The 10611-nt window shown below is 40.1% G+C and overlaps 3 protein-coding genes across 4 annotated transcripts; 2 read left to right on the top strand and 1 right to left on the bottom strand.

The window, feature by feature from the left end:
* Positions 1-478: 478 nt before the first annotated feature.
* LOC126399995 (protein ccsmst1) lies at positions 479-2934 on the top strand. 2 transcript variants are annotated; one of them, XM_050060385.1, is made up of 2 exons: positions 479-685; positions 2279-2934. In XM_050060385.1, the coding sequence occupies exons 1-2, from the start codon at positions 594-596 to the stop codon at positions 2607-2609; spliced, it is 423 nt and encodes a 140-aa protein (XP_049916342.1). In that variant the 5' UTR covers positions 479-593; the 3' UTR covers positions 2610-2934. The 2 variants fall into 2 exon arrangements, with proteins under 2 accessions (XP_049916342.1, XP_049916341.1); XM_050060384.1 differs by having other exon boundaries at positions 2276-2934.
* A 60-nt stretch (positions 2935-2994) lies between these two features.
* h3f3d (H3 histone, family 3D) lies at positions 2995-4914 on the bottom strand. The gene is made up of 4 exons (XM_050060386.1): positions 4786-4914; positions 3875-4017; positions 3564-3717; positions 2995-3466 (listed from the first exon to the last, which is right to left on the bottom strand). The coding sequence occupies exons 2-4, from the start codon at positions 4000-4002 to the stop codon at positions 3338-3340; spliced, it is 411 nt and encodes a 136-aa protein (XP_049916343.1). The 5' UTR covers positions 4003-4017; positions 4786-4914; the 3' UTR covers positions 2995-3337.
* A 2397-nt stretch (positions 4915-7311) lies between these two features.
* Positions 7312-9735, top strand: c13h8orf33 (chromosome 13 C8orf33 homolog). The gene is made up of 5 exons (XM_050060375.1): positions 7312-7565; positions 8359-8822; positions 8906-8996; positions 9098-9244; positions 9339-9735. The coding sequence occupies exons 1-5, from the start codon at positions 7538-7540 to the stop codon at positions 9554-9556; spliced, it is 948 nt and encodes a 315-aa protein (XP_049916332.1). The 5' UTR covers positions 7312-7537; the 3' UTR covers positions 9557-9735.
* Positions 9736-10611: the final 876 nt, after the last annotated feature.

Here is a 10611-nt window from a genome sequence, read left to right as displayed (position 1 = left end):
AAAATTCTGGTTTAAAAATTGTGATTATTGGCAATTTCTAAAGAAAACATGCCTTTTGAACCCACTAACAGGATTTGGGGTTCAGAGGGTATTTGATATAAATACAGCCAAACCATTTAAAGTTGTATGTCCCTCCCCAGTGCTTAAAAATGATTTGACATGTCTCCCCTATTTTGCATCTCTCCCCCTCATAAATAACGAACAGTCCCTAATTAAGATCATGTAATATGATCAGAAGCGTCACAGCAGCTGGTTACAAAATGTCAAACGATACCATATTGTTTTCTTTCCCCACCACAAATCATCACACATAGACTATTCTAGCAAATAAATAAATATTTTAAAACTTTTGGTCCTTTATCATGTCAATAATAAAACATAAAATACAAAAATAATATTTTTAAACAGAAAAAAATCCTGTTTAGTGGTTTCATATCACCTTTACATAAACGTGGAACGGTCCGCGCCTGCGTTCAACTGCGGCACCGGAAGGTATTCAGTGTTGCACAACGCTGAGTTACATGACCTAACCAAGGTGCGTTTGATAAGTAAAACCCTCAGTTTCTCTGACCTAAGATGACCAATTGTCCAAGATGTTTCCAGCAGCAGGACGAGTCTTCAGCGGTCTGACACGCGTTGCTTTCAGTCGAGGGACATTTGTTTACAACGTTTCACCGACCGTTGGGTGAGTCACTGCTAACGTTATGTTTGTGAATGTGAAACCACGCTGGCTCTGTGATCAGCGTGAGGTTCAATGACAAAGGTCTAAACTGTAATAATTGTTCCAACCACCGCTGTAACGTACAGATTTTGCCATCTAACATGAAATATAAGCTGTTTTGTAACAGCAAGTATTTCAGCATTATTGTAATAGCTGCAGCCTGTTAGCAAAAATGTTGCTTTCATAATGTTGAGACAGTTTGATGGCTGTTAACCACACATACTGACCACAGTGATACAAGTAAGGTCACACAGTTTGATATTCAGTCATGGACAGTTCTGTTTGTAGAGTGCTTTCACCATTCATGTCAATATTTGGCCAGCACACCACCCTTTTATGTCCTCTCCTGGTGGACAGATAACTACCACACTGGCTTAAAATACAACACAGGATACACTAAAGTCAGTTCCATACAAGCTCAGGACCTGGTGACACATTTTTGAGTTGGTCTACTGACAGTGACCCAGTGACCTCTGTGTTAGTTTTAATAAAAGATATTAAGGATACAGCATATTACATCATGGGTTTTTATATTAAAGAGTGATGGGAGCTGCCAGAGTCACATAGGGTTTGATTTATATTTCACTGTCAATGGAGCAGCTACAGGATTTGTCCCCAGATGGCACCATCACTGTCTACATCCTGGTCAACTACAGGAGACACAAATTAATTATTAATTATTCAGGTGAACAATGTGATAAAAATGATCAGAACTTGACCGATATCTGATGTTGAGGTCCATAGCTTTATTGATATTTTAAAGTTTATAAGTTATATTGTAGATGCATAGATATTTTTGCTAATCTGAATTTGATTATTTAAGAATTGATCAAAACATGTTCTGAGTGTGACATTTGAAAAGTGGAGACACTGTTTTTAATTTACCACATACACATCTTTGCCTTGTGTGCCGCATTTTGTCGTCACTTACAGGCTGATTAACACACAAATACATATATATCTGCCATTAGATAGTATTGATCCATATATAGGCCTGGCCGATTTATCGGTAAACCTCTACAAATGATTTTTTTCTCCCAGGTTGATTCTCTACAAATTCATCTTTTGAGTCCAATTAAGTGATTTGTCACTATAATAAATTCATTAAACATTGCATGAAAAGTGTAACAAGTCGAATAATGAAGATTAAGCTTCTCTAAGTAAAAGTAACAAGAATGTTAAAGTCCTACATTTTAAACCTTACTTCAATAAAAGTTTGGAAATATTAACAGCAAAGCATATTTAAAGTACTGGATATGAGGAAAAGCTGCCTGTGTTCATGTTACATTATTACAGGTAATATTGGGAATTTGGATTGTGTAGCATTTTACTGTTGAAGCAGGTAATTTTAAACTTAGCTGTCTGTACACTGTAGGATAGTTTAATCTAAAACAATGTATCCTATTTAAAACTTAACTTGGGGTTTTGCATCAATTATATCTGTAAAGTCTCCAAAAATACAAATACTTAAAGCACAAGTATATCATTATTGTGCTCTAACACAGCACTTCAGTAAACATGTTATAACTGATGTATTTTGTGTTTCTTTGTCAGCAGACTGAACGGCGTACGGTCCCTAGCTCTGAGCTCTCAGAGGTCAGCTAAGTCCAAAGATGGTGACGAAGAGGTGAACAATGAGCCCATCAAGTTCTCCACCAGCAAAGCCAGTCACAGAACCTGGAAAGTTGACCGCTCCATGGGGAAACAGTTTGAGCAGCCCTGGTGGAAGGTCCTCCCCATCAGCCTGATATTCGGCGGCTTCATGCTGTGGTGTGTACTCAGAAGTCAGACGGACATTGACTCGCAGCTGGAGAAGCAGCTGTACGAGCATTTACCCAGTTTGCTTTCAGAAGAACAGGAGGAAGAAGTCCGAAATAAATCAAGTTAACAAATATGGGACTTGATGTGTATATATTTTGCTTTATATTTATTATGAAATGTGTCTGTAGTATTTCAGGCTGTGGCACCAACTCATTGCTCTGACAACACTGAAGATGTAGCGGTGAAGCCGTCCAGTGCTATGAAAACTACTTTTCTCTGCAAAAAATAGTGTCGATCATACATTGCCTTTTGTTAATTTTCAGTTGAGTGATCAGAACGTGAGTTAAAATGCCTTGATTGTAGGTGCTTCATCGTCTGCTGTCATTTGTACATTGTATTAATTGTACACCAAAGGAAAAATACAACCTGAAGACATGTATTTGAGCAATCAAGACGCCTGATTTTTTTCATTATATCTTAACCATTTCAGCCATAAATAAAGGATAAGAATATGAGGTAGCGGAAAGTTTATTTACAGCACAACAAGAAATCCTATGACATGCACACACAGGATAAAAGGTATGGATTCTAAAATAGATTTGCAATCCTGAGAAAGGCAGTGGAATATTGTTTGTATTCAGCATTTACAGGATATGAAGCTTTAGTCTACAGTAAACAGGACAGTTGGAGAAAGTCAAGAGTGAAATGAAGTACAAAAAAGGAAAACATGCCTGAAACTACAAATGTCAAATTAGGTGGTACACATGCTGGTAATAGTTTCAAGATTTACAAAACAAACCCCAATCAATCCCACCCACACCCTCCCCATTTAAAAAGATAAAATCAATGAAACATTTATGCACGCTCTCCTCTAATTCGCCTGGCCAGCTGAATGTCCTTAGGCATGATGGTAACCCTCTTTGCGTGGATGGCGCACAGGTTGGTGTCCTCAAACAGTCCAACCAAGTAGGCCTCACTGGCTTCCTACAAGGGGGGGGAGGAGAATCAAAAGTTAGACGTTTAAGGATTTCGAATAGAGTAACTTGCCAAGTAAGTGTGAATTGATGAAGTGTCATCTGACCTGCAGAGCACCAATAGCTGCACTCTGGAAACGCAGATCTGTCTTGAAATCTTGAGCGATTTCCCTCACAAGACGTTGGAAAGGCAGCTTCCTGATGAGCAGCTCAGTGGACTTCTGGTAACGACGAATCTCACGCAGAGCAACAGTTCCAGGCCTACAACAAATTAACATTACCCACTTAACACTGACCGAAAGTAGTATTACTGCCATCCAGTCGTGGTATAATTTGTAGCAACTGCATGCTGCACTCAGTATAGCCTCACTAATACCATCACTGACACAGAAACCTGTGCACTCGTTGACATGTGTACCTGTATCTGTGGGGCTTCTTCACTCCGCCGGTGGATGGCGCGCTTTTCCTTGCAGCTTTGGTGGCCAGCTGCTTCCTAGGCGCCTTTCCTCCAGTGGATTTACGAGCGGTCTGCTTGGTACGAGCCATACTTCACCTGCGGTTCTGAAAACACAACAAAAGGTGAGTCAACATGCGATTTAATTTCATTTAGTAACGTGTTATCCTCAATATTGTAATCCCTATTGGTTCGATTTACTGCCAGTGTACACACTGAAGCAACTTCAACATGGACACTCGGTTATGACCCACATCATTATTAAAAAACATTTCCTGATACACTTTCAATATGAACGTTAACGTTACCAGAAACTACTCAAACGTTTTGTTAGCAGCTGAATGGTCAGGGGACTCTTCTAAATATGAAGTTATTGCATAACCACGTTTGAAACGTAAGTAGTTTCGATTAAACAAAACAAGCCCCGTCTAAATCCGTGCCACCATTAAGCTCCGGGACACACACACGTTTCTTTGCTGTCGTTAGCGAGCAAATTTAAAGCTAACCTCGACCGTTGCAAAATGGCGCCAGCTAGCTACCACTTACGCTTAATAACATTTATATAAAGACACTGTAGTCACCTAGGTCAATTTCATATGACCATACAGGTGAAGTAAACCTTATTTGTAGGTTTATATGTTATAATATTGGTTTCTTGGTAAATAGAGTCTGTATATCATATCAAATGTAGCTAACAGTTAGCCGACTGGCTATGGCGCGCGCCGTTTTGTTTTCAAGTCACCGAAGATTACCGGTGGGCCAACCGTACTGTAACGTTTCTAACGACCTAGAAATGAAAATACACTATATCGTTGATAACCATTAACACCTAATGTAGAAAAATACAGTAAAAAGCGCTCACGCTCTCACGTTACCTTTTGTGTTTATTTTCCGGGAAAGCGGTGTCTCCTCCTCACGCGTTGGTTGACTGTTGACCGGGGGGAGAGGGAGGTGGTACTTATAGTGTGAGAGCACTGACGTTTAATGTCCCGCCCCTGAGCCAACGTGATTGGTCCAAACTGAAATCCCTGCCGGAATGTGATTAGTGGAGGAGACGAGGAGGAGCACACTGCCTCTGCATTTGAAGATGAAAAGAACAAGAAGTGCCTTTTTCTAAATGGAGGCATGTAGATGTTTTTATTCATCTATCAACCCGAAACTGCTTCTTCTTAGTCCGCTCAGTTTGGATATATCTTTCTCATTCTTAAGATTTATCAGTTGATCTCTAAAGTATGGGTGCTCACTGACTTCAAATCCCTTTCTTTTCTCTAAATGGAAGAACAATGCTGCCCCACTGGACAACCGATATGCTTTGTAATTTGTAGATAGGAGTATCATAAGCTTACGTAATGGCTTGAGAAAAGCATGGTCAATGGCAGGTGATGACAAAAAGGGGATAAATTGTAGCCAAGATTAACACTAGATATCCTGTCTGGGATGCAGTTGTAGGCACACAGGGGCGTAGCACCACATTCTGGGACCCAAGCAGTCTCCATGGGCCCCCTGTTCCTCATTTTTTGATCCATTTCTCTCACCACACCTTTAAAAAAATTTTTTTTATAAAGTCGTTTTGTTTTCGTTCGTCTTGATTCTTTCTTTCTCTTCTTTTCTGACATCCCAATCTCCCTTTTTTTGGGGAAAAACATGACAATATATGTTAGCGCTCCAGCAGCATAAGCAGTCACTACCCCCTTTTACACTGCCTGATTAAGTTAGGAATATCACTCCATTTTTTCCGCCTCGTCGATCTGTATATAAGGTACGATCACGGAATGGGGGGACAGAGTGGTCTCGCCTTTAAGCCTCCACAGGAGGTAGTAACAATGCCAAAACAGTTTCTGTATAAACAGGACAGTCTACAAGATGAAATTATGGGCAGCATAGGTGCAATGTTTTGATGACGTATTATGTGTGCGATTTACCACGGGAAATTAAAAAAGTAGCAGTTAGCGGCTAACTCAGAGAAGTAGAATAGTGGCCGTAAATGTTGGCAAATTGGGAAAACAATGAGATTCAGCAGCTCCTTACTCTCTGAGCAGAGGACAAGATCAGCTGCCATATAACAGGGACAGTAAATTATTGTTATTGACACGTTAATACCATTGTTATTTAGAAAGTGCTGCAGACGCATATGTTTTATGTCACACTGCAGAATGACGCTGTTGTGTCACATGTTACGCCTATCATGCCCGTTTTGATTCCACAAAGCAGTGTATAACCACACACTGGAGCCAAATGATGCTGCTGTCATTTGGTTCTGTGTAAAAAAACAAAACAAAATAGGCAAAAAGAAAAAACTTTGTGTTGGCCCTAGAGTGCGATCTCTGTGTAAAAGGGCTACTTACTTTGCCCGAGCTGCGTTTAGTGACAGGGGTGTGAGGGATCTCAAAGAGCCTCCACTATTTTTGTACAAAATTAACTGTTTCAACTGATTCATTCAGCTAATTTTAATTTAGATAGGACACTAACTACTTAGACATAAAACATTGCAAACAAAACCAAAATTTTCAATTCCCCCTTCTGATTGGGACCCTGGGTAATCAGTCCTACTCCCACTCCCCCAGCTACCGTGCTTGCACAACCTGTAGCACAAGAGCCGGCTGTTTTGAAAACTATATTTGGCTATAATCTGAAAAGCAAACAAAGAGCATGACAAAAAGCCTTAAACATGATGAAGGCAATAAAAGTTTATCATAGACCTGTTGTGACCCAAGGAAGTAAATCAAGTTTATTTTTTCTGGAAACTAACCAGGCATTTCACACCTCACACAGCATGAGCTGCGTTTGAGTTTCTGCATTTTCACAAATAGTTGAGAAAACCTCAAGACATTTGTGTGAAAATCTGAGTTAGTGCAGAGCACCACAAACAAATCCAACATCATGCTTCTGCTGACAATCTGTTAATATCCTTACTGCTTTCTTAGCTCATCATCTGTTTAGGCAACACCGGGACTAGTCAAGCATCAGGCAACAGACTGATGTCACAGTCTGATCCTCTGATGGCTCACAGCGCCCAGCCACCAACAGCCTGGTGACACATCAGCTTGTGTCATTGTCATTCACAAGATTACTCTTTCCTGTTACTCTCCAGTCATGTTATTAGCATACAGTGATTACAGCCTTTTTATACCTGCAAAAACTGGTTCACTGTTGTCTTTATAATGCTTTCACCTGCTTTTGTTTTTAGTTAAACCACCTTTTTATATTTTGTTTCTCAGGCTGACTAAGAAATTAACCCACATTTTCATATTTATTTGCACGTTTACCCGTGGTTACCTTTGTCTGTATTTACTAATTTTCTTTGACTTTGCTTATTTTTCATCTTTGGAAAACCTCACATCAGTCTGTAAGGTCTCAACCACCTGGGTCACGAGGACACCATCAAGCGGAACGACAGTAGGGGAAATATTACCAGACGGACCTATTCTTATGTGACACCGGTCCGATGGTAAGTTTCTGAACACATCACGATATCACGGAAACCAAGAAAATATAAGTAATTTAAAAACGTGGGTTTATATTAGAGCCTGTTCCGATGAACATGTCTGTAAAGCTGAAGCGTCGAGTTGACTAGTTCAGACTAACAGACGCCTCTCAGCTGAAAACCTGCAGCACTGAAGACTCAGCATGACCGAGCAGAGGCTGCTGTTTATAGGTACATTATGACTTTATTACACATCATAAGATGAATGCATTTCCTATGGGCATTGATGTATGCATGTGTGTGATCTATTACAGGTCATATTTGAGGAACAGAATGTGGATTCAAATAGTTTAAGTCTGTCTGAAAAATGTCATGCCTGCATGTTTTGCATACTGCAATTTATTTTTTGTTGACCACTGTGTTGTTTTTGTACACGATGTAAATTATATTTGCTGTCATTTTTTCCAAGTAACAAAATGTTAGTTAATCATCTTTATTTTTTTTATCTACAAAATTATGGTTTTAATGCATACTTCAAATACAAGCCAGAAGAAATGTAATTATCGCCTTTTTTCTCAATCCAGCAAGTGTGTCATTTTTTTGGTGTGTGTTTAATGTGTTGAAAACAAGGTAAGACAAGTGCAGGGACGTGTAAACAGACAAAAGAGATCATACAAAGTAAGACAGAGACATACAGTAAAAATGAAGACGAAGTAACTACCTGAGGACACTGAAGAAAAACAAACAAACAAAAATACTACTCATGTTCAAACTAGTGGGTATGCAGAAAATGAGGTGAAGACGACTCCTGCAACTTGAAGTGTTTTTCTCGGGAACAAATAGCGGGAATGTGTGTTGATTCAGGAAATGAAGGGAAATGAATTGATTCATGGTACGCCTGTTAAATGACTTGCAAGTCTTTCTTGATTTTTGTGGAATCTAAAGTCATCAAATTTGTGACTCGATTCAGACTTGAATCCAGACTTATGATCCTAATGTTTGTGCGTGTGTGTTCATTCAACAGATATTGAACCAAAGTCAAACAGCTCCGCTCCTGCCAACACCAGAGCTGAGAATCCCCTCTGGACTCGCAGTGACAACACCTTCAGATTTAACTTCCTCTCCAACAACTCACCAGCACTTCAAGAGAAAACATCCCCATCAGACGGCACTGAAGCAACGGCGAGCAAAATATCCTTTACAGGACAGGGCTCTGCTTTTGCCTTCAACTTTAAAATTCCTCCTGTGGAAGACATGGACACGACAGAGACTCCAGACACTTCCTCTTCTTCTTCAAGCGTCCAACAATGTGTCCAAGAGGAGAAGCCTTCCCTGCTGCAGGAGGCTAACTCTTCATCTGAGCCGACAGAGCAATCACAAGCAAAGAAGAAGAAGAAGAAGAAATCTGCAAAGAAAAACCCCTCAGATAGCGCAGAGACTGCGCCAGGTTCAGCTGAGGGGAGTCAAGGAGGCGAGGACACAGAGCTGGTCAGTGTGAAATTACTTCCTGTAAAGAAATCACGGTGGGTTCCAGTTGGGTTGATGTCTGAATGTGACTGTTTGTGTTTCAGAGTGCAGAGGAGCAGCTGAACAGACAGCTGGACTGGTGCATCGAGCAGCTGGAATCGGGGATGAGGTCCCAGAAGAATACACCGAAACAGAGTATGACTTTTACCTTCAACATCACCTAACCTGTTCAAATAAAGTGTACTCTGTAGCGTTTCTAGATACAGCACACAAATTGATATACTTTCTCCCCACAGAGGAGGAAGCCTCTCGTGCCCTGAAGACTCTACGAAGCTCCAAAGCTCCTCTGGCCAAGAAGAGGCAGGTGATGAGAGCCATGACTGGAGACTACAGGAAAAAAATGGAGGATGAGAAGAGCAAGCAGTACAAACTCATTCAGAGCGGTGAGAGTGATCTGAACAGTAAAACCAACTCATTAAAGAACTTTTAAGTTTAATCGACGTCCCGTAAATTGACAGATTTCTTTGATCCCAACAGAAATCGCATCGGCTCAGGTCAAAGTCGTGTCAGATTCTCCAAAGAAGTCTGTTTTCCACCGGAGAGCTGATGTCAAAAGCCATACCCCAGCCGCTGAGGAGAACCTGCAACAAACCAGAGCCCAGGATACTGACTTGAAAGGACAGACGCAGGAACAGACGTCAGCCTTTGTCTTTGCTCCATCAAAGGAGGAGTTTTGCTTCAATTTCCTACCCTGAACACACAATTCACTGCACATTATGTTGGACTGGACCTGTGGACTGTGACTGTGAGCTGCACTGGAGATAATGGGAGATAAACAGTCACAAAAGTTGCAGTCACATATGTAAAATCTTAAAATGCTGACAGCTTATGCCATATATCTAAATAAAGATTTTGTATTTTTGTCTGGATGGTATTTGTTTTTCGATCGTGTGTATGTATGTGTCATATTATGAGAAAGTTTTCGTCATCAGCAGCTACTACAGTTAATCTACAGGTGTGTGACTTCATCACAGCCTTACCATATGTTAGTGGTTCCCAATTTTGGCTTATGACCCCACAAAATGAAAGTATGTCTACTTGCGATCTGTTTTTTTAGGTTTTAGTGTGGACAGGAGTTGTGAGCTGTGGGAAGTGGGATTTTTTGCTCTTAGATTGTTTCATCTGAATGATTTTTAGAGGCACGAGGAGGTTAACTTCCAGAATTTAAAGTTTTTCAAAAATTTAATTTGAGAAAATAAATAAAAAGTAAACAGTAAACAGATTTATCTGCTGACCCCTTAGATTTTTGGAATCCGTTGAGCAGTCCTAAACCCCAGGAGTGCCTAAGACAAAAACAATAAGTTTATTTAGCACTCACAAACTCAAATATCTTTCTACAGGTCAATTCAATGAGTTTATGATAACACTGGTCAGTCATTATTCTATACACAGTGCTGGGAGAGGCTCTTAGAAAGCTTTGCAAGCGACTAGTTGAAGTTGAACTACTGCAAACCTAACCTAGTGAGAAATCTAGTTTGATTAACTAACGCTACTAAGAAAAAGTAGTTAAAACTACTCTGTAAAAATATGATGACAAAAAACAAAATGTCATGCCTGCAAAAAATGCCACTCATTTGAGTTTATTGCAAAAAGTTCCCATTTTATCACAGGTCATACATAACTAAAATAAAATGAAATTATATAAAATACTCCATTGTTCATGGGAGAGTGTAAGAAATGTCAGCTTTAGTATTGTTAACAATGTCCATCAGTCAGACACCTGCCATCAGACACTAGAGTCCAGGTGAGG

Source organism: Epinephelus moara, chromosome 13, assembly GCF_006386435.1.
Source record: "Epinephelus moara isolate mb chromosome 13, YSFRI_EMoa_1.0, whole genome shotgun sequence".
In the NCBI taxonomy this organism is placed as follows: Eukaryota; Metazoa; Chordata; class Actinopteri; order Perciformes; family Serranidae; genus Epinephelus; species Epinephelus moara.
The sequence above is the reverse complement of the archived record's forward strand: the minus strand, read 5'-3'. Positions and strand labels throughout refer to the sequence as shown.